At 27.1% G+C, this 25,307-nt stretch overlaps 1 protein-coding gene and 1 long non-coding RNA gene across 4 annotated transcripts; both read right to left on the reverse strand.

Moving 5' to 3' along the window:
* Positions 1-3,727: 3,727 nt before the first annotated feature.
* On the reverse strand, positions 3,728-5,767 carry LOC105111975 (probable WRKY transcription factor 7). 3 transcript variants are annotated; one of them, XR_839685.1, is made up of 5 exons: positions 5,093-5,767; positions 4,794-5,043; positions 4,558-4,686; positions 4,054-4,263; positions 3,728-4,019 (listed from the first exon to the last, which is right to left on the reverse strand). XR_839685.1 is itself a non-coding variant. In XM_011007507.1 (4 exons), exons 1-4 carry the CDS (start codon positions 5,550-5,552, stop codon positions 4,104-4,106), a joined length of 996 nt encoding a protein of 331 aa, XP_011005809.1. In that variant the 5' UTR covers positions 5,553-5,767; the 3' UTR covers positions 3,728-4,103. The 3 variants fall into 3 exon arrangements, 2 of the variants coding, with proteins under 2 accessions (XP_011005809.1, XP_011005807.1); XM_011007507.1 differs by having other exon boundaries at positions 3,728-4,263; positions 4,558-4,683; XM_011007505.1 differs by having other exon boundaries at positions 3,728-4,263.
* Positions 5,768-5,883: 116 nt separating this feature from the next.
* Positions 5,884-23,560, reverse strand: LOC105111976 (uncharacterized). The gene is made up of 4 exons (XR_839686.1): positions 23,389-23,560; positions 11,439-11,443; positions 6,983-6,986; positions 5,884-5,898 (listed from the first exon to the last, which is right to left on the reverse strand). It is a non-coding gene; the product is annotated as an uncharacterized LOC105111976 (long non-coding RNA).
* Between the last annotated feature and the right edge of the window lie 1,747 nt (positions 23,561-25,307).

Raw genomic sequence — 25,307 nt, forward strand, 5'->3', positions numbered from 1 at the left:
TACTACTACTACTACTACTACTACTAGTATTATTACTATTGTTGTTGTTGTTTTTGTTGTTTTATAATTTTTTTTTATAATTTTTACAATTAACCTCCCTGTGGTTCGACCCCGGTCTTGCCGGGTTATTTATTACTTCGACACTCCTGCACTTGGGAGAAGACATCAATCTTTTAGTCGTGTCAGTAATATATATTAAGAGGAAAATAAAATTTTTTATATTTTACCTTGACCTTATAGTTGAATATTGATTAGTACTTAAAAGTATATTTTTATCAAGGTTTTATATCATCATTTTGCACTTGAAGTATCAATAACTCCTTAATTATGGCATGTTTTATAATAGCATGTCTAATATTATAAAATACCTTTAATTTATGATAAATATTCACATTAAATACAGGCCTATGACATAATTCAAGGGATTGATTGATGAGTTTATTTACTAAAATTAAGAAGATAAAGAGAGGGCTAAGCTTAAAAAAGATACGCGGGTTCAATCCAAACTAAAATATTTTTCAGTCATTTGGTTATATCTGAAGCTGTGGATCTTGGATTTCAATTTAGTTTATATGGCTAGAAAGCTAAGACATGAGCCTAAAACATTCATGAAAAGTCTAAGACTCAACTCTGCCATATAGAAGTTCAAATTTTAGCATTAAAAGAGAAGTCTAAATTTATCCTGGAGTTCAGACACTGTTCAATGTTCAGCCTATATCTCGAGTTCTAGAAGTTCAAATGCACATATTCTTCTTATGTTGAAAAGCTGAAACAATTTCCTAGAACTTTCATGAAAATCATCTATTTAAATTATGATGTTAGCAATGATGTTTTGTTTGGACAAGAAGATAATGATTCTCACCAAGTCAAGATGTGGCCACCCACTCAACAATTAGTCATCAAACAATAGTTTCAAATTTTGATCGATAAAAGGAGGTATTTGTCATGTATTTAGGCATCTTGATTTTTAGATTAAGATCATTTCCTTACTTGCTTTCTTTCTTTATAGTTTTAATGCTCTAGTTTTATTTCATATTATAGTTTCATTAATATCTTATTTATACCTTTTATTTCATTTACTATACTTATATAATTATATTCTCATTTTTTTTATTTATATTTCTCTTCTTTATAATGTTTAGTTAAGTTTATTATTTCAAAGTGAAAAGGTTTCACTTAGGATAAGTATAATATAAACTTAATATGGACTTCAATGATTATATCCTAAACAACTTGCTATTAACATGTCTTATTATTTTTATCTTATTAATTCTTAATACCTTACTTGTTAAATGGTTAATCTAAATTTGTATTGTATAACACTTGGTATAACAAATGCTTGGCACTTTTATAGTTAATCGTCTGGTATAGCCTACATCTGTGTTATGAAAGGAACTTGATTTGTTGTTAATATAAGTTAGCATCATAAATTCATGACAATATTTAAAAGTTTGGTGTTATTTAAATAAGATAATTAATATGATCATGTTAACAATTTATAATGAGTTATTAATGACAAGTCATCCGATTGGAACCTTCTTTGTATATGATTTCCAATTGAGTAATAAAAAAGAATTATATTATATTTATTTGAAATACCATTAGTGGATCCTATAATTGCAACAACTATTTTTATCATTATTTAATCTTCATATTAAATTTTCATTTCAAAGTCCTCATCAACTCATCATCATCATCATCATCATTATCATCATTTATAATTTATATAGTTAACCTCTTTGTGATTCGATTCTAATTTTGCCGAGTTATTTTCTACTTTGATACTCTTGTATTTAGGATAAAACATTAATCTTTTGATTGTGTTAAATATCTTCTTTAAATTTTGATGTAGAAAACAATATATATTATAATCTATACTTCAAACATTAGACAAGACATATAAGTATTATTGTTATTGCTATATGTTGTTCTATCTTGTCTAATATATACCCAACACAAAATAAAAATAAATTATTAAGTTTAGTCTAGTATACACTAAACATAAGATATAACAGTTATTTATCTAGTCCAGTTTAATTTTGTCCAATCCAATTGATATTGTCTAGCATATCAAATATTACTTTATTTTTATTCTTTATCCAACTATTATTTATCAATTAATTTAATTAGAGAAATAAAAAAAACAAATATATGCACACCTATATACCACTGAATGAGCGAGAGTGGTAGTGGAAAAAAAAAACTTTTGACTCTATTTATTTTTACATTTTAAAAAAATTAGAAAAAAATAAATTTTTTTATATTTTTTCATACTTTAAATTATTTTTTTGTATTTTTATTTTTTTTTTAATATGCTTTTTTTGTATTTTTAAATTTTTTTAATATACTATTATTTAAAATAATTTTTTAATATATTTTTAAATAAAAAATAATTTAAAAAATAACTATTACTAAACTCTTATACATCCAAAAATAAAACACAAAAGACAAAGTTTCAAACAGGAAATAATAATAATAATAATAATAATAATAATAGCCAAAGGCAACAACGCAGCAACTTGATGAACAAAGGGGAAAAAAATAATACCCCACAGTTAGATGAACAGAAAGTTTAGAGATGGTCTCCAGGCTATCAGTCTGCTGGCTAGCCGGCTAGAGTTGCGAGATTCTCTATGCTCGTACGCAAAGAGACAGGCGTCAGGAACACACCCAAGATCTATTTAGCTTTTGCCTTACACAACACGGTGAACTGAAAACAAACCCACCATTTCTCTACTCTTTTTTTCCTGCTTTCCACCTTGAATAATAACATGATTTTTTCTCGTGGTTGAGAAATATTTTGTGAATAAATTAATTTTTTATATTTTTAAATACTTTAATATACTGATATTAAAAATACATTTAAAAAAATTGAAAACAAAATACTATTTCAACGTATTTCTAAATAAAAACACTCGGAAAAAACAATAGATAAGGAGCATATGCGTGGATTTACGAAGCGATAATGATGGATGACTTTAGGGGGGACCCTCCAGCACAGCAACGTTGACGTTGAGCGAAGGCAAAGCAAAGAACAATTTAGTAAACATTGTAGGGCCCTCGATGACAAGAAAATTATCAATTCTCCCACCCACCCATTTTGACTTTGCCATCTTGATTTCTCATCACATTAGTGTGTCGTTCAGGCTTCAAGCCCTTCTAGAACCATCCCTCATCTCTCCCGACTCAATCAATCTATAGCCTTAATTTTTATTCTTTATTCTTTTGTTTTAAATTAGTTTTTTATATATTTTTACATCATAGTGTTGAGACAACAAATAGTTAAAATCTTTTATTATAATATATTTTTAAATAAAAATGATTTAAAATACATCTATTATCTTGGGATGGGATTGGATTTTACATGAGAGTTGTTTGTCAGGGAGAACCCACGTGATTGACAAAACAAATTTCTTTGAAGGTCTAAAGGTTTTCTCGCCGTGGCTACAATCCAAAGCCACCAAAGGAGAAGTTGCATTCGAAACTCCCTCTCGCTCGCCCTGGCTGATCTAATAAAATTATAGGTGTGTACGTCTACGGGTGTAAATGGCCGTCCCAACCGGAAACTGCCTACCTCTTTCTTATGGTCAACCGTCCCAAACACGACATGTTCGTCCACTTATTTTGCTATTGTTTGATTGTGCGCTTTTCTTTTCTTTATAATAATCCAAATATGATGTAAGAAAAAGTAGCACGTACGCATCCAGAAGGCAGAAACCAGAACCCGAAGCATAAAGCAAGCAATTTTTTTATAAAAAAAAAAAAATCAGAGGGAATAGAACCCCCCACTACCTAGCTTTGTTTTACATCGATTGAAATCTAATACCAAATCCACCATCTTGATCCCTTCCTCTTTCAGATTTTAAATAATCATCAGATGGGTTCAAAGCTGTTCAAGAGTGGGGGAAAAAGAGGGCTGCAAGAATCCCATAATTCACAGGCAAATGAACAAATGAACTGACCCACTACTCTCCTTCGAGAAAAAAGCCGGGTTGATCATCTGATTGATTCCACAGCTAGCTAGCCACTGCTGATCATACCATTTAGGAGTGCTGTTTGTTGGCACTTCTTTCGTTGGCTTCTTGTTGGTAGGGATCATCTAGTTAAGAGGATTCTAAGATGAGATTGGATGTCTCCGCAACTGAGATAGTGTGGTTGTGCTCTCCTTCATAGGTAACTACTAGCATTGATGGATCATCTAAAGCTCTCTCCACATGCTTACGAGCTGGGCATCCTCTTACGCTGCTGCACTTGTAGTAACCTCTGTCGAACAAATTAATAACCCAAAAAGAAATATATATTCTCATCAGCACGACACCTCTGCGAACTGAGTATTGTTAACGCATAATAATATTTATATTATCCGGCCTCTGCCCAAGAATCTAAACTTCAATATGCGAGTCAATTATATTCTTAATGTAGGCATTGATTCACTCAGACTTTGTGTGAATTGTAGGAAATCAATGGTTAGAGACAACTATTATTTGGAGACTCAAGCATAGCATAGATAGAACTAGAAAAACTTAAAAAAAACATATGAAAAAGAAAGAAGCATACCTTGGATGTGGAGACCCTTTAATGGGCTTTTGACCGTACTTTCTCCATGAGTAGTCATCAGGTGGAATATCAGACATCTTCAAACTGATTGCTGGAACCCTCACCACTCTTTTCAATCTCATCTTTCTGCTATGGAAAATATATATATCCAACTGAATACAAATCCAGGATAAAAACTCTAAAAATCGAGACAGACGAATTATAATCATGAAAGAGAGAGAGATATATATATGTACCTTTTCTTGGAGCAATGGCAGCGACCAGGAGAGCCACACTTGCCAGCAGAATCCAGATTTTCAGAGCTACACTTTCTTTTCAAAGAAGATGTAGATAAAGGAGGCTTTCCAGCTGAAGAAACCTGAGAAACGTTTGTAAACTGAAAAGCTGATGAAGATGATGGCTGTTTGCTATCAGTATCACCAGTCAATGAAGACAAAAAAGAGTTCCCAGCTGAATAAGAGAAATTTATAGTAGTTGTTGCCGAATCTTTCCTCTCCATCACCCCATTCTTTGGCACAAGTAGTTGTTGCCGAATCTTTCCTCTCCACCCCATTCTTTGGCAAAGGAATAGGATAATGATTTTGGTTAAGAACTGGAGGAGGAATCTGCTGGATTGGTGTGGCATAATAAACCTTAGCGTTAGCTTCAGGAACTTGATAACTTAGTTCTTGTCTTTGGTTAATTGGAGTGGAAACAGGAGCTCTTCTAAACCGAGCATGACCAGTTCTGTTACGACCCAGAAGAGAAATGACTTTCTTGAACTTGGAAACGGCCGCATCGGCAACAGCCTTGCAGTCTATTTCCATATCCATGGAAGTTCTTGAGGTAGAAGTTGAAGATTGATGAAGATTTTGTTGATTTTTCTGTGACAGTAATCTAATTAGCTTGTTGACACTCTCGAGCCCTGATGCCGCTTCTTGGACTGCGTTTTCTTCCATTTTACTTGTTATTGCAAAACCATCGTTCCTGTAACCCATCACGAGCTCTACAGCCATGATCACTGAAACCACACCATCGAACAGAGAGAAAGAGACGAAAAGCAAAGTTTTGTGAAAAGAAGATGCGAGGTGCTTGCGCTGTAGATAAAGGATGAAAAAATTAAGAGGGATCTTTGCAGTCTGGTCAAAATTATTGACCTCGGCTTTCGAAATTATAGAGGGGACACAAATTTTCTTTCTTGGTTTTCTTCTCTCCTCTCTCTCTCTCTCACTCCCGCAACGGTCCTTTAGAGGGCGGTAAGCAAACGAGCGTTTTTTCCCTTTTTTTTTGCTTTTCTTCAAAACCAATGAAAAATATGTTAGGTAAAATTTAAAAAATTGTGTGGTCAAAAATTACCTAATACTCAGGAATACGTGGGAAATTACTGTACTTACCCTCGTATAATTTTTTTATTTTTCTAAACTGATTAAAGATTTAATTTTATAATTTTTTATTTGAAATATTATTAATTACTACAAAGTTTTTTTTATGATTTTTGTTTTGCTATAATTTTTTTATATTTTTTAAAATTATTTTTTTTTAAATTTATTTTTTTATATTGAGATGATTAAAAATTTAACTCTATAGTTTTTTCTTTAAAATATTGTGAATTACTACAGTGCTTCATCATATAATTTTTATATTTTTTATTATATTTCAAAATTATCTTTGTCAATTTTATTTTTTTAATATTGAACTGATTAAATTTATAACTATAAATTTTTTTATAAAATATTGTGAATTGCTTATAGTGTTTCCTACAAGGGTCTTTTTCTTCTCTTTTTTTCTTTTTTATGATTTTTATTTTTTATATGATTTTTTTTAAATTATTTTTGTTGCTTTTATTTTTTTTAATATTAAGCTAGTTAAGAATTCAACTCTATACTTTTTTTATTTAAAACATGGTGAATTGTTACGATCATTTCTCATATTATTTTTTTATTATGATTTTTAAAAAAAAATTATCTTTGTCAATTTAATTTTTTTAATATTAAGTTGGTTGAGAATTATAAATGTATATTTTCTCACAAAACACTATAGATTGCTATATGATTTTTTTTCCTTTTATTTTTTTATTTTTTCTTAAATTATCTTTGTAATTTTTTTTTTGAAAACATTATAGATTCCAATAGTTTTTTTATCATATAATCTTTTTATATTTTTTTTTATAAGTTCATAATAATATACAAATATATTATAAGTCCGTGATAGCGCGCGGGCTTGACATATAATGAAAACCTATATAATCTTTTGAATTTTAAGTATGTTATAATATAAAATTTCTATATATTATCAATAAGTCTTTTATAATCATAACACCCTAGTAAAGAAAAACTATAACTTTATTAAATAAATATCTTTTTTTTTCTTTTAAATCATCTTACTACAAAGCAAAGCCTTTTTTGTTTGTCAAAAATTACTTTTTTTAGGGAAATATTTTCCTAACATTTCTATACTTAACTTTATTTTAGAAAATTAGTCAACATAAAGAAGGAAGGTGTTTCCATTTGCATGAGAACTTTTTACATGAAAGATTAAAAAATTAAACTAGTATAACACTTCATTGTTGTTATATAAATAAATATTAATATAATAATAAAATACTTCAAAATATATAATATTATTAGAAACTAACAAATTAATATGTGTGTCTACGGATGCAAAATATATTAATTAGGATGATGAAGAATTTTTGTATCATTGCTAACTTGTCCAATTCAATCTTTTAAAAATCCCACATACAGTTATTCTTTTTTTTTTTATTTAAAAAGGTATTATATTTCTTATTTCTTTTCTTAGAAGTATTTTTGTACTTCTATATTTTTTTTACTTAACTATTTCCCTGTTTCTTATTTCTTAATTATATCTCGAACGTTCATTTTTTAAGGATATTATAGTCGTATTATTAGAAAGGATCGTACATCTATATACCATTAGCTACCACCCTGAAAAAACCCTATCACTTTTTTTCTAAAATGATGCATTGTTATTGAAAATTTATATATTCTTGTATTTAGTTTTTAGTTTTTTATATATGAAAGAAGTGTTAAGAGTGTAAACTTCGATGCTTATAATCCACACGTGTGATTGTGATTTTTCTAAGTAAAAAACAAAAAAAAATTCTTATTTTTCTCCTTCCCGTCATGATTGTGTTTTTGAATTTTCCTTTAGCCAACATTTAAAACCCCATAATTTATTCATCATTTTATAATTTTACTTTTCAAATATATTTATTTTCTCATTTTTATTTTATTAAATGAGCGATGCTCAAAAAATCCCTTCTAGCTTAAAGGATATAAACTTTGATCACTCTGCCTTTATCTTCCTTTTTCTCTTTTCATTCCTTCAAGCAATAATGATATAGACTTTTAACAAATACCCATGGATCACAAGCTTTCCATTTTTTATGAACAAATTTTATATTTGGGGTTCATAGATGAGAAGCTTATAAATTATATTGATATTCTACTGTTTTTTCTAACTATCCTTCCTTTAACTTTGATCGTTTAGATAATGATATTAAAAAAATTTGTTATGGATGAATTCATTATTAAACTTTGATCGTTTAGATAATGATATTAATTTTTTTTGTTATGGATGAATCCATTATCATTTCTTATAAGCATGTCATTTTTATTTATATCTATAATGTTTTAGTAAGGTATATTTCTATTTATTGATTGTCGTTGATTGATCAGATGATTTAATTCTTAAAAACTTCTTTTAAAGATGATGTTTTCTTTTTTATAAGAAAACTTTGGATGGGAGGACTTTGCTTCCTCCTCGATCCCATAGTAATATGATAATGAGTATGAACCGATTCCTGCTTTATTAGCCCTGAAGCATTAGCTTTTTTATCTTTATGTAATTTTATTTTGTCACCATCTCGATCATCCATGCTCACTTCATTTAATACATCATTTTTATCATCTTATTAATTTTAGAAATTTTTTTAGGCTTTATTATTTTTAAGCTAAAAGGATAAAGGCCAATGTACTCTAAGAAAGATTCTCAAAATCTTTAATTTTTGAAAAATCCATCATATTTTTATTAATCAACTAGATGGAGAGTGCCTCTTACCTTAATTTGGAGATCCCTAAATATAAAAATAAAATTAATAAAAAATTATCCTCACATTGATTGAAAAATAAGTTATAAGGTTAATTAAGATTAGGAGAATGTTGTTTTTTTTACCTCATTGGTCAAAATAGCTAATGTGTATTTGATATAATTTGATGTTTTTTCAAATGCACTCCTCTCATCTTTTCCATTAACCATAAAGTACAAATCCATTTATATTTTATTCTTTCACTTTTCTTTTATTTGCTTTGATCTTTTCTTTAATTTTTATTTGCACCTTATTGTTAATGTTTTGTTTATTCTAATTTTGGACATATTTTAGATTATATAAAAATGAGGTTTGATTCTATTGTCTTCACTATGGTTATTATATGTACAGATCATGATCCTAATGATCATACAATCTTGGCTAACCATATTCTTATGGCTTCCAACAAAAATCATTTAAAAAACAAAGCTTAAAAGGCATGTGGCAAATAAAAAATTCAATGGTTGGCTTATACTAGTGCTTTTTTTTCTCTCATTTTAAAAAACAAAGCTTAAAAGGCATGTGACAAATAAAAAATTCAATGGTTGACTTATACAAGTACTTTTTTTTTTTTCTCTCATGAGTAGGATAAAAGAGTAAATGAAGCTTTCTTCCCTTTATGAGACTCACTAATCAATAACATGATTATCAAACATAAAACCAATATAATGTTTGCATTGAATAGGATAAAGGAGTAAATGAAGCTTTCTCCCCTTTATGAGACTCACTAATCAATAACATGATTATCAAACATAAAACCAATATAATGTTTGTATTGAATGTCTTTACGCCATGCAATTGAGTCATGATACAGTATCAAATATAATTTTACCTGAGCATTAATGCTACCAAATTTCTTACTTTGGTAAGCAATTTCCTCTTTTTGTTTTTATTGCTATTATTTATTTATTGTTTAATTTGCTGATCTAATTTTCTTAAAGGACATTAAATGTTTTTAAAATGCACAAGCATCATGTCTTTTTAGAAGAATAATCTTATACTCTCAACTATTAGGTGGCATCCTTACAAGATTAGTTGGAAAAAAGAGAGAGTATTATTATTTAGACTTAGAAGTTGGCTTGGAAAGTTCAAAGTTTTCAATCAACCATTACAAAGTCCAAATACAAGATCACAAGAAAAAATTATCTAATTTGAAAAATGATCAAGTTAGATTTATAATGAAAATCATTAAATATAAGACTGATTGACATAAGTAGATGAATGTTTTTAGAAAAAAGATGACTAAGTTTTCTAGTGAGGGCATGATTTGACTTCTTCACCAAGTGTTCAGTCTTTACTATTCAGAATTCCCTATCTAAGACTTATCTTTCTTGTTTTAAGCCTTACCTCTTATTCTAATATTAATTTTGTAACAACTCAGCCCAACATGCTGGATATTGTCCGTTTTGGGCCTCCTAATTTATTCTAATATTAATTTTGTAACAACTCGGCCTAATATGGTGGATATTGTCCGCTTTGGGCCTCCCAATCCATCCATTTTCAGGCTTCGACCCAGGTCCCTCTCACGGTTTTGTTCCTGGCAGCCACGCACAGCCCCAAAACGTGTCCAACATATTGGCAACCAGCACCGCTTATAAGGCCTTGGCTCTAGGCTTTCACTTCCGATGTGGGATCTCACAAATTTTTATACCCCTCTTCCCTTACAAGGGTTATAACTTGAGAGTAATCAATCACACTAATGAAAGTGATGAGAACATCATAAATGATATGAAGGATTTGACAATTAATAATTCTTTTTTCAAGATTGGCTCATCAAGGTAAAAATAAAGGAGATGATGGAGAGAAGAAGACTTCTTATTTGTAGTAACAGGGGTAGGTGAAAGGTGAAAACAACATTCTTGATACCTCATTATCATCATTTTAATGTAATGTTTTACTCTTGTCATAAATTATACTAGAACTTTTATATATTTGTATTTATAAATATGTCTTGCTTTAATGACTTATTTTATATTGTTTGTTAATATACTTTTTTGTTATTTTTATGTGCGAATGAATTTTTCAATGGTTGTTTTTTTTTTACCATCTATTGGAAATGAAAAGCATCATATATAGGAATAACATTCAATAAAAGTTGTATTGTTAGCTGAGAATGCCATTTAGTGATAATCAAATAAGTTATTCTTAAAGATAATATTTAGAGTATACCGAACGTTAGGACACCATCCAATAAGAATCAAATCAATGGTTAATGATATAACTTAGTAAAGACTGAATTAGTTATTTATTACATTTGACAACTTAGTAAAGACTGAATTAGTTATTTATAATATCATTTGAAAATGATCAAATTGATGGTCAATAATATCATTCGATGAAGAATAAATTGATGGCTAATGACATTTTACAGCAAAGATCAAATTGACAAGTAGTAACAACATATATTTATTATGAAAGATTTATCTATGAAATAACTTTTTTCATTATATTTTTCTATTTCATTCATTTTCATATACACAAATACATTGCATAACATCTACTAATAGTACTACTACAAGCTTTGTAAGTTTTATAATCAGAAAAGTATTACTTTTAAAAAACATTCTATCAAGTTCTTCATTGCTTCAAATTTGGTTTTCAATTCATTTAATATTTATTTATTATTAGCTTGCTTCAACTCATTTATTTATCCAATGATGTGAAATGAACTTTAGTCAAAGATCTATTTTTTATTTGTTATAAAATCTTTAAAATTATAATTACTAAATCATCTTCCATTAACAACTACCAAATACAAACGGAACTTAAATATGCATATTGTATTCTTCCTCACAAACTCTTTTGTCTTTTTTATATATATAATTTTAGCTATAACCTTATCTTATGCCCTTTTGGTAATATAAATAATTACTATCATTATAAACTATTTTTTTCCTAGTAAGAAGAGCCTCAATGCATTTATCCCTTATTATGAAAAGTGATATGGCACTTTTAGACTTTGTAGCTTTTATATAGGGTTGTGATGTAAATGTCTAAACTTTTAGCTTACTGAACACTTTATTGTCTTTTCCAAACAATATTTAACCATGATGAGCTAGTAAAAGCCTCATCTAATAATTTTCTTCACCAAATTTAGTCTACTAAATGATTACCACAAATACTCTTATACACCTTACTCATGGCATAATTTACTTATTTGTTGGCAAAACAATGTAACAACGATCGAGTAACTAATAACTTATACATTATATCATCTTTAATCATATAATATATTATCTTGAATGAAAGCCTTTTAACATGTTTTGTATCTTTCTTATCTAGGATTTTATTTTTTAGATAGTTGTTAATGGGATCAATCTAACTTAATCCTTATTAAATTTCTACTGTCAACTTTCCTTCTATGCTCAAGAACAAAACTCCTTCTATGATTTTGGGGTTTTCAAAGTTGATATTTAGTATTGACATTAACTTTTAATGCATCTGTTTATAATTTTTTTGTTTTAAAATTTATTTTATACTAAAAAACTTTTTAGTTTCTTCATCATATCTTCAACTTTCATAAAATAAATGTTTCATTCAACTTATTATTCATTACCAACTATCATTGATGTATACTTTAAGATCCTAGATACTCAATTTCACTAAAATCATAAGACTTGTAAGTAACATCTTGTATTATGATTTATTATTTAATGTTTTGAATCCAAATCATATCCCATATTATATTGGGGGAAATTTCTACCAAACTGAAATAATTTCAACTCCACTAATTATGTGACTTTATGACATGTCTATAAAACTCCCTAATGTTTAGCATTCATTTATGTTATGAACTATACTGGTGTCTGCACTTTTATAATAGCTCATGGCTTATAATATATATGGATCTCATTCAATTCTATAAACTACTTTACAGTACATTTGGCTACATCTAATTTTTATAGGGTTTCTTTAAATGGATAATTGGTCTACATATGTATGATATGAGCTTGAAAATAGACCTTTAGTTTTCTTAATGTTATCAAGAGTTCTAACACAGTATTCAATCAATATATCTTTTTGTTTAGGTCTCATTATCATCTCACTAACCTAATAAACTAGATTTTTATTCTCTAATATCTTTTCAAACCTATACCATATTAGTAACTTTAGTAGTCATTACCAAATAAATGTATAAAACTTCATTTATTATTAGCTAGTCTAGCATATATGGTTTTTCTAAGTATCACTTCACCTTTTCAAATAACTTTTGGCAATTTTTAAACCATTTGAATTTCGTAACCTTTCTTAATAATTTGGAAAATGATGAAAATCAATTGGCTAACTTGTTCAAGACATTGTTATTTTACTTATTAACTTTTAGACCTCATTCATTGTTCTCATTGCTGCATCTTGTGTATTGCTTTAATCTTTTTAAGGTTGGCCTCTATCTTTTACCGGGTATATATAAAACCCAAAATGTTTTCCGACTTCATATTGAATTATTTTTTTTATATTTATATTATACTTTCTTATAATCAAGAATATCGTTTAAATCTATTATATGACTCTTTACCTAAATGCTTTTGAGTACATGTCATCTATATATGTATAACAAGTTTTTACTAATGTTTCTACTAAACATTTTATGCATAAGCCTTTTGTAAGTCATCCATATATTTTTCAGATAACATAACATTACTTGGTAATAGTAGGTTTTTGTTTGTGATAAATGACAATTTTTTCTATTAAACTTTTTCTATTTTTATCTAGTGACATCTTGAAAACGCATTTAGAAAACTCATCAAATCATGTCCCATGGTGGCGTCTATTAACTTATCAATTCTAGGGAGTGGGTGTTCTTTATGTATACCTCATTTAATTAGTGAAATTTATACATACCCTCTATTTGCAATGAGTTTTGTTTTTACCATCATAATGTTTAATTGCATTCAGAACAATCAACCTATCTAATAAAACCCACACTTAATAATTTGTTAACTTCCTCTCTAATTTTTTGCCTTTTATCTTTTATAAACCAATTTTTTTTTTTTTGCTTTACTGACTTGTGCTCTTCTCTAGCATTTAGCTTATGAGTGATTACTTCCTTTTTGCCTTTTATCTTTTATAAACCAATTCTTTTTCTTTCTTTTCTGCTTTACTAACTTGTGCTCTTCTCTGGCATTTAGCTTATGAGTGATTACTTCCTTTAGAATTCTAAGTATATCTCCCAGCTTCACGCGAAAGTGCCATAAATTTTCCTTTTAAAAATGTCAATCTCGATTTAAATTAGGGACTTTAACTTCATTTCCTATTTCATATATTTTTCTAGATCCTTTTTATATACGAGTTACACTATTAATTCTTCATCGAGGTAGATCTTTATAGGTCATCTTCTCATCTTACATCCAATATGTTAATAAGTGCTACTTTTTCTTTTTTTAAGTTTGGTAAATAGAATTATTTAGAGGTCATTTGAATGCTCATAAAATTGCTTATCCCTCTTTTAATAGGGAACTTCATCACCTCATAGTGCGTAGACAATAATACTCATAGGTAATCAAGTGACATTATCCTCATATGATGTTGTATGATGATGATTTTTACATCATTAAAAAATTCAACATTATTGTATTCTATCATAGGTGTCTCTACATATTCATTGTTATTAGTAATATGATTATCATTATGGTATAAATGTTTCCCTTGTAAATCCATGCAATGATACACTAGCTTATTTGATCTATACTTTACTAATCCTTATATGTTCAAAACATTTATAATAAAAAAAATATATCAATAGCATTATCATTGTCGATTAGTATTCTTCTTATTGTGAGTTTATGATGATGAATGAAATTATAATCAAATTATAATAAGGTGATTGAACTTTTTTATATCTTATTCTTTAAAAATGATTTATGACTCTACTTTTGCTATCTTAGTCAAACTAGGCACTGGAGTTAGCTATTTTATTATTTTCTTCTAGTCATGCTTCTATTTTTCACTTCTAAACCACCAATAATTATATTTATTATCTTTTTTTACCTTTTCTCTATACATTTTCCTTTTTCCCTTTTCATTCAGAATTCTATCCTTTCTGTTAAATTATTTACCATCCTAATTTTGGCCATGATAATCGCTTTTATATAGTGGTTGACCTTTTCAATCTTTTTTTCTTTCATCTCTTTAAGTGTTTTTCTCATACCTTGTCTTCGAGGATCATGATTGATAAACTTTTTGGGAAATTCTCAACTAATCAAATTTTTTATTTCATCTTTTAGTGATATACAATGCTTTCTTTAATGTCTAAACCTTCTATATAACATATAGTCCCATCTCCCTCATTTCCTTTCCATGTTATTCTGGCTAGCCATTAAATTTTTTCTTTCTCTATTCACCAAAAATATATATGTTTGGCTCATATTCTAAGGCGTTTGTTTTTTTTAATGATCTTTTATATCTCTTCATAGTCCTTATATTTCAGTAATCTCTCCTATATAAGGGTACATTACTCTATGAACTTCTCCTTCTTCTATTCAAACATTTTTTTACCCTAAAGCTACCAACCCATTACTTATTCGATGTGTATGTAATATTCAACTATTTTTTATAAAAAAAATTCTTGTATAGTTTTAGGCTCTTTTAATGCTAGAGAATTTTGAAACTCATGCTATTTGTAATAGAGATTAATGATCACATAGTTATTAGCGCTATCAAATCTTTTATCTTAAGTTTTTTCCCTATAGAATATGTCATAAACTCCTGCAATAATTATTTCTTTTTGGCCTTATACTCATAATAGTTACATAAGCTTCCTCTGATCTTCTACTTATGGTAAAATGGATTAAAAATAATTCAAATAGATCTTGAAAGCTTTTTAATGCATCGATGTGGATTCTTATCAATGTTCTTCCTTTCAATATTGTAAAAATAGCCTATATAAAAGGACATCTAATATTTATACAATAGCATCACTAACTCAAAATGGCTTACATGATCGCTTAGATAAGTCAATCCATTATATGACTCAAGGATTAGCAATTTTGTATAGGGATAAAGCCTCTAATACATGCTTTGTGAAAGGAAATTCCCTCTTTAAACTATTTTCTTCCACCTTCATAACCCACAACTAACCTCTCTTACCCTTTTTCTTCTTTCTCATATTTCTTTTCTTTTATATTACCTTTGTAAGCTAGAACTAACTAAGCATTATTTTTAGCCATAAGTTTTGCAATTGTTTGAGCAATCATTTCTAAAGCTAGTCCATTGTAAGGAGTTGTTGGATCTTAAGATGCTATATGTTTTGTATCTCTATACCACCTTATTATTCTGGTCTCTTTTCATCAATTTGTCTTTCTAGTCTATCATGTGATTGTTTTTGTTTTTAACTATTCTACTTCTTTAAATTTTTGCTTAAATAGCATACCCCCACAAGTAGATAATATATTCACTTTTTTTCCGATCATCCTATCAAATCGTGTTCCTAACTTGCTATCTTCAAAAAGTAGAAAATAAATCTTTTTTTTTAATTTAAGATTGTATTTGAGATCATGATAGCAATTGTTTTTTATTTAAAAATAAATTAAAATAATTTATATAATTTATTTTTAATATCTTCATATCAAAACAATCTAAAAAATTAAAAAAAAATCAACAACACTTTTAAACCAAAAAACTTCACTGTACACAAAACCAAATATACTGTAAGCTTGATTAGTTTAACTTCAAATTACCATCACGATAACACCTCTTTCGAAAAAGGAAATTTGTGACTTCAGCTTTCAAATCTCTGTTAAAGGCAGGTCACTTACATGTTACTTTAGCATTTGCCGTCAAATGGAGGTAGGGACAGCCGAATTATCCAACAACAGTCACGATTTCTTCTTTTATTTTTATTGTTTTTAATATATTTGTGGTCTGGTTGTTGTGAACTTACAAAAATATATTCATTCATTCATGGATTTTAAATGCGAGGGTGACGTGTCCGTGTATGTATGTATATTGAACTCATCTGATCAGTGGGGTCCACGCACGTTAATATGGTCGGAGGGACGTGGGGACACAGGAGGAGATCAAGTCAAAGGGGCGTCTTATGCCGTCCGATTGAAGAATAGATGTACAGCAGCGTGATAAAGTTGACTTTTGGTCCTCTCTTTTTGAAGTAACAAAAATGAGTTTCTATTTCATTCATCGGCCTTGCCAACTGCCAGACTACACGGAGCTCGTGCGTCGACAATAAAACCTCACTTAAAATTTAATTGGTGACAAATTTAAAAGTTTGAACAGTAAAATAAACAATTATTTTTTAAAATATTTTTTATAATAAATATATCAAAATAATATTTTTAAATTTATTTTTTACAAAAATATATCAAAATAATCTAAACATATAAAAATATAATTTTAAATAAAAAATAATAATTTTTTTATAAAATATTATTTAGACAGTGTTTCAAACAACTCCTTGCACGCATGTGTTTATATATATATATAGATATACTCTACATGAAATATTATTTCAATTGACCGACTTACTTTTCCACCCAGGTCATCTTATCTTACCATTTCCAAAAGAAATTTCAATTGAAATTAATTCAACATTCAATTGAAATATCGAAGTACTCTGAATTTTAACTAAGATGAGTATATTTTGACTAATATATATAATAATTGACTGCTGACCGACTTAATTTAACCCCTAGTCACCGTCAAAGAGTATTGTTGTAGTGAAAGCAAGTCCTAGACTTTGAATTCATAATTTGATTATTTTTTTTTGTTTTTTTACCTAAACCAACTACATGTCGTCTGTCTTCAAATAATTTTAAACATATTCCAGGGAATCTAGTAACTTTCTCTGTGCGTTGAATTTTTAAACCTAAAAGATCAAGAAAGAGAATAAAATTTCTTACAGCCAGGCCAGCTCTGTAAAAGGGTGAGATTCTGACCATATATAAACCTTGATAAGCGCACAATCATGAGCTTGGCCTGCAAATTTAGCACATTATCTTCCATTGTTATCAATACTGAAAAAATAAACCAAAAACAAGAGTAGAAGAACTTTAAAAATAAATAAATAAATAAATTTCTTCTAGGATAAACCCATGAGCAATACCATGTGTTTAAAAAGGTTCAAGAAATAATAAATAACAGGGAAAAGTATTGATCCACGAGAAAAAATCTTCAACATATGAGAGTTAAGATGTATAATTACAAAAATATCCCTTCACTTCTTACCCTCCCTTTGATTTTGTTTCTTTTTTATAAGAATATGGTCCTGCCTACCTCTCCATCACAGCACATGACTTGAGATTCATCACAACAAAGATCAATTTTTATTCAAGCTAAAAAACCATTCATTAACACCAATCAGATTGACGATGTGATATTTTGAGACACAAATCTGAAGTTCTTTTGGGATTAATGTTAAATCACTTATTTCAAGTTTTTTTTAATTATATTTTAAGACATACTTGAGATTTACAAAGTGAATTATGTAGTGGTTGGTATGCTCGATAGAAATTCACTAAACATGATAATTTTTTGTTAAGTTATTTCGTATATCTTTGAATTGTATCAAAATCAACTTTTATTTTTTATTAAAAATAATAAAATAAACTTGTTTAATTCTTCGTTTAAAGGTTGATTTAGGTCAATATAACGATAAATGAGATTATTATTATAATTTTAAAACTTAACTAAATGATTAATTTAAAGCAAGGCACGAGTTCATGGATAAGATTGAACATTGACTCGAGTCAATATAAAAATAAAAATAGTTGTTATTATAGTTTTAAAAGTTGACTCAATGATCGACTTAGAAAAAGATATGAGTCATGTGTTAGGTTGACCATTGACTCGAGTAATATAAGGATAAAAATAAGTATTATTATAGTTTTTAAACTCAACTTGAAGTTTGACTTGAAAAAATATCTGGATCATAAGTCAAAAGGATCAACCTAAATTGATTGAAGTCAATATATGAATAAAAATAATTATTATTATAATTTTAAAATCTGATTCGAGAATCAACTTTGAGCAAGGCTCAAGTAACAGGTCGGGAGGGTCAACACATGTTGATCCAAATAAAAAAAAAATCAAAGTAACTTTGTTTTTACAAAAAAATATTCATTAAATTTTTTACTTGTATTTCATTTCGAGTCAATTGAATCACAAATCAACCTAAATTTATTATTAAATCAGTTTGGATAAAAAAAACACCAATTGCAATAAACTTTCTTCTTCTGAGAGGGATTGCTTTAAGAAATTTGTTTACTCCTAGCTATTTAAATGGAGTGGGGTATATACAAATATCAAAATTTCATGAGAAACATCTAGCTAATAACTGTTTTTTTAATAAAAACATTATCAAATTAATTTTTGCATTAATTGAGATTAAATTTCTATTTAAACAATTTTAAAAGTACATATTTTATATGGATCTAATACTGTTTTTATGGTTTAAATGTGTTTTTTTAAAATTAAAAAAATTATTTTTTATTTACTTCAAATTAAATTTTTTAATATTTTTGTATTTTTTGAAGTATCAATGTTAAAAATAATTTTTTAAAAAAAAATATTCTTTTAAAACACCTTCTAAATATTGTTTCAGCAATTATCCTTTCAAAAAAAGAGGAAAATGCAAAATCCCTTGATCACCAAACCAATCTCTTAAAATTTATTAATTATTTGTGTTTTTTTTAAAAAAAAACAACAACTTGTAAGCTAATAGTTAATGCAGCACGCAATAGTCAATAGATTCGTCTACAATGAAGGAGGTTTGTCAAAGCACGTGTGGTGATGAATTTGTGAGGACTGGAACTCTACCAAACCATGCACGCGAAATTTAGTCAAATTACACAGCCTCTGTCCTCGCAGCGAACTTTGACTATTATAGTCACCGACTGTGCATTAAAAAGGGTCCAAAACTTTAATATAAGCAGACTGTCCCCAGATTTTGAGCGCATCGTCATGATTAAAAGAGAGATGATGGCTTTAATTTCGATAAATTAGAGGCATGAGATCCCATATTATATGATCCAGCTGCTCCACCTAATATGCTGCATCCTGTCTTCTTCATTGACAGCATTTAACTTCTCCCTCACTCATTTTCATTGATGTCTTACGTGTAGCAGAAATCCATGCACAAGGAAAACATGTCATTTTGTAATTAATAAGTTTTGGGACCAATAGGCACAGAATACCTATTTTTAAAAGATTCAAATAAGGGTAGGAAAGATAATATCTTATATAAAATAAGTTGTTTTATATTTATTTTTAATGATAAAAATACCTATGGTATTTACATACTAAGAGTTTGTTTAAATTAATATATTTGTATTTGTTATTAAGTATAAGAGACTATTAAAACCTAGAATGATAATTTAAAACTTAAAATAACAATAAAGTATAATCCTTACTTTTAAAATATGAGCATTAAACTTGAAAGTATAGCGATAATTAACTGGGTATCAATCCATTTCATTTGATCATGTTTAAAATGAATTTAAAGACCTTGACATTTTTAATAGACTTATGAGATCGTGTCAATCCAACCCGAGTTCACTTATTATATCAAAGAAAAAAACATTAAAACAAATCCATAAATATTAATCATAGATATATAATCAACTTGTTTATCCTTAATGACATTCAAGGAAGGATCTAAGTAAGGATTTACAATTCATAGGTGGAAATTCATAAGCCAAATTTGAGTGAAATGAGGAAGAATACAAATCACTTATCATTATAAAAAAGAAAGAAAGAAAAACTCACACAATACTCGAGGAAGGACCTGATTAAAGATTTATAATTTCTAGATTGATTATGAAAAAAACAAGAAATAATACAAATTACTTATCATATTAAAAGAAAAAAAAACAAAAATAAAAACAAACTCACGCGTGTCAATATTTACATATAGAATCAACTTGTTTACCCTTAAGGCAATGTACGAGGAATGGCCTAATTAAGTGTTTGCAATTCCTACGTCGACTTTGAGTGAAATAAGGAAAAATACAAATTACTTATCATATTAAAGCAAAAAAATAAAAATAAATTCACACATGTAATATTTACATATAGAATCAACTAGTTTATCCTTAATGCAACATTCAATGAATGACCTATTTAAAATTTTTTAATTCATCTGCTAATTTTGAGTGAAATAAGGAAGAATAAAGTAAACATCACAAAAATAAATTCCACATGTCAATATTTATATATAAAATCAACTCATTTATTCTTAATGCAACATTTGAAGAAAAACTTAATTAAAGATTTATAACTATTGGCTAATTTTGAGTGAAAGGAGGTAAAATACAAATCATTTATCATAGTAAAGCAAGAAAAATAAAAATAAATTTACAAAAGTATTTACATATAAAATCAATTTGTTAATCCTTCATACAACATCCAAGGAAGGACCTAATTAAAGGTTTAGAATCTCTAGGTTAATTTTAAGTGAAATGAGAAAAAATACAAATTGTTTATCATATTAAATAAAAAACACAAAAATAAATTCATATATGTTAATATTTACATATAGAATTAACATGTGTACTCTTAATACAACTTTCAAAGAAGGACTTCATTAAGGATTTACAATTCATGGTCTAATTTTGATTGAAACAAGGAAGAATATAAATCATTTATCATATTAAAGCAAAAACCATGAAAATAAATTTGCACATGTCAATATTTACATATAAAATCAACTTGTTTACTCATAACAGGACATCTTAGGAAGAACTTAATTAAAAATCTATAATTTTTGGGTTGCTTTTGAGTGAAATGGAAAAACATACAAATCACTTATTATATCAAAACAAAGAAAATAAAAATTAATTAACGCATATTAATATTTATATATAGAATTAACTCATTAACTTTTAATATGATATTTGAGGAAGGATCTAATTAAAAATTTTATAATTTCTACCAATTTAAAGTGAAATAGGAAAAAATACAAATTATTTATTATATTAAAGCAAAAACATGAAAATAAATTCACACTCATCAATCAAACAAGAAAAAACATATATATATATATATATATATATATCACACCAAAATCAAATCCTTACATATTAGATAAATCATTTTATTTCTTTGCTCCCAACCTATACAAGGTATTCATTACCAACCTTATTAATTACCCGCTTTATTTACATTTAGTTCTATTTTTGGAGTTTTGTCTAGTGATGCAAAAGAGTTGTTATGAGAAGATGGAGGAGTTGATATGATCGAGGGGATTATCACTACCAGTATGATGAAGTCTAGGTTGAAAGGTGGAAGGAAAGAAAGGGTAGTTAGGTTTTTATTTTAAGAGAGAGAGTGTTTTTATTTGATTATTTTCTTTTCTAAATAGTTTTTGTGTTTTTTTTTTTATTCTCTGTTTCTAGTGTATTTCTTTCTACTATAGGCCATAATTTATTGTGTAGCATCCTAGAAAATAAAATTCAACAATTAATTAATTGTCTTTTTATCTAAATATCTTCATTGAAATTTCAATGAGATTCATAATTGAGGATTATCTAAATTCAATAATTTTTCTATTTTTTCCTTCTCGAATCTCTAGTTTATGGAAGATGATCCTTTTTTTTTTTGTTAATATTTGAATTCTTTTTATTTGATCTTCCATTATGTTGCTCCATCTCATTTTCTTATTATTTCACTCCTTATTCTTCTTTTCTTTTATTTATTAGTTTATAAGAACTTGTCACACAATAATAAAACAAGTAAAAATGTCAAAAATTATGAAATGACTGGAAATTGATTAAATTGTATTGATAAGAAAAATTTTATGTTTTTTAAAATATTTTGAAAAATGAGGATAAAAAATAGGGTATCACAAATATTATAAATTATTTTATACGAGTATTTACATACTTTTATATTGGTGTATTTTCTCAAATATTATTTTAAAAATCTTTCACTCTTATTTGACTTTATTTGTTCGTATTTTCTTTTATATTACTTTTTTTAAAAAACAATTAGATGAAAACACTCCTTTAACTATCCAAAAGAAAAATTAATTTTAAGAAACAAAATAAAAAATAATATTTTTATTTTTAAAAAATAAAATAATTGAAATCTTAAGAAAAAAACCAAGAAAACATAAAAATATTATAGAAAATTGGAAAAATTATTAGAAAAATAAATAATTTGAATAATTTACAAAAACAAACTAACAAACCATATTAAAAAATACTAATAAATATAAACATGTCTATATCAGTAAAAATAAGTTTTGTAGAACACAAGTTTTTTAACACGTTAGTTTTCAATGATTTCTTTATTGTTTATGAACTATTTAATTATTTCAGGATTTTCCAAGTTTTAACTTTCCTATGTATTAAATTGTTTACATTTTCTAGATTCTTTTAAATATTGTTTTAAGTTTCTTTATCATTAATTTCAAGTTTTGAAAGTTAATCTTTCTCTCGATTATTTACAAAACCTTTTAGTTCAAAAGGTAGAAAAAATATATATTAAATAAAATATAAATATACTATTAGAGAATAATATAAATTATATTTTGAAATCTCAACTAAAAGCTTAAGCTATTGGATTGAGATGATTTCTTGATATAGTATCAGGATCTTAATGACCAAGCAGTCACAAGTTCAAATCTTACTATTCTCATTTATTTGATAAAAATTAAAGTACAAGGTAAAATGGACATGCATAAGTTTCAAACTTAAAGTGTTTTCACTTAAAAGAGTGTGTTAGAAAATAATATAAATCATATCTTGAAACCTCACCTAAAAATTTAAGCTATTAGGTTGAGATAATTTCTTGACATTAGATTAAGATGGTTTTTTGACATTGTATCAGAGTTTTGATAACCAAGCGGTCACGAGTTTGAATCTCACCATCCTCATTTATTTGATAAAAATTAAACACAAGGTAAAGTTAACATGTGCAAGTTTCAAACCCAAAGAGCTTTTACTTGGAGGATGTATTAAAAATAATATAAATTATATTCTGAAATCAAAATATAAAGATAGATGCATACATTATCTATTTGGTTAAATTTTATTTTATTCCCTAAAGTACATGAGTCCTATCAAATTATTTTTTTTTCTATCAATTATTCTCCTAACTTTTTATTTATTTATCAATAAGTATATTTTGTTGATCTATATATACATATATATATATATATACACACACACAACATTAATTTTATAAAATATAAGACAGTTTTATTAATTAACACTCTAGAAAATTGACATGATTTATTTAAACATAAATACATACATAATACAAATTTTAGTTTTGAAGGCAAAATCACTAGAAAAATAAAAAGAACATGAAAAATATAAATAATAAGAAATTCAATCAATGCATAGCAAAATCTACATAAGATTATTTTAAAAAGAAGTTTAACTAATATACGCATAAAATATAAAGCCAAAACGATAGAACCTTCTTAGAAAGACACAATTAACATACTAATTTTATTTATTCTAGGTGGAAAGAGGCATCTAAATTTTGAAGGTTGCTGTCATGGGGTTCAATCAAATGATAATGGACATGGTGACTTTTATAGGTGATAAAGTCAAGAAAGAAAGAAAAGAAGAAGAAAGATAGTTGAGAAGTCAAAAGAATAAGAGTTAATTTAGGAATGAAATAGGGTTGAAATCTTTCTTTTTTTTAATATTATTTTTATTAAAAATTATATTTTTAAGTTTATATATTATTTTGATAGGCTAATTTTAAAAATATTTTTTTAAAAATAAAAAATATTAATTTAATGTATTTTTAAATAAAAAATAATATAAATATTAATCGTTATTATAATTTTAAATATGTTCTAAATAAAAAAATTAGGAGTTTTTTTCTAACATGTTTTTGTTTTTTTGTTTTTCAAGTGATTTTTTTTTCAAGATCAAATTTTAGATATTTATCTTTATAATGAATGATGTGATTTGTTTTAAGAAATTAATTAATAAATTATCTAAAATTTTATTGCAAAATTAATTTATACTTTTCAGTAGCTGACATTTGCAAACATTTGGGAAGGTACGAAACAATATTCAGTCTTAAGAATAAAATAAATAAATGAACACACCAAAAAAGAAAATTCTTAAGTAGTTGACACATTAGAATTTAAAAAATAATTTAATTAAATCGAACTTAATATATATTTTAACTGATTCTTTCAATCTTTTAACCCCAAAGTAATTGTCAAATAACTGGATTTTGGTGGACAATATAAGAATTTGAGTTTAATTTTCTCTTTCTTCCTTGAGAAAATCCAAACCCATAAACCATGGCTTCTCATGCTATAAATCCAACGTTTGAAGTGAGCTTTGAGTGCCATGTGCGAGCCTTTCCTGCAAAGAGAGAGGGTATTGGGTCAAAGCCCATGAAGACCTTTTGATGGGCCAAAGCTTGCCTTTGTCTTTTGCTATTGGGTCTGCTACCTCCTCAACCTATTTTGTTTTTTTTTTCCTGGTCTCAAGCATAGTTTTAAAAAACCCTAAATAGTGATTTGAGCATCTATTTTACTTTAAAACTAAATTAGATGTCACTTAAAAAAATAAATTTATTTTTAAAACAAAATAGGATACCGTATGTTTTTAACCAAAAAATACAACCACTTATTATTGAATCTATTCTTTAAAATTAAAAAAACCACACATATCTAAGATATTAGTGTTTTTCATATATATATATATATATATATATAGACACACACACACAATTTGAGCAT

This window comes from Populus euphratica, unplaced genomic scaffold, assembly GCF_000495115.2.
Source record: "Populus euphratica unplaced genomic scaffold, PopEup_1.0 scaffold316.1, whole genome shotgun sequence".
NCBI lineage: Eukaryota > Viridiplantae > Streptophyta > Magnoliopsida > Malpighiales > Salicaceae > Populus > Populus euphratica.

Excerpts from the sequence above, each read along its gene's own strand:
- LOC105111975 (XM_011007505.1), bottom strand. The coding sequence starts at position 5,552 with ATGGCTGTAGAGCTCGTGATGGGTTACAGGAACGATGGTTTTGCAATA. Across the intron at positions 5,044-5,092 it reads GAATGGGGTGGAGAGGAAAG|ATTCGGCAACAACTACTATA; the intron begins ATTCGGCAACAA and ends TGGAGAGGAAAG. Across the intron at positions 4,687-4,793 it reads TGCCATTGCTCCAAGAAAAG|CAGAAAGATGAGATTGAAAA; the intron begins GTACATATATAT and ends TATTTTCCATAG.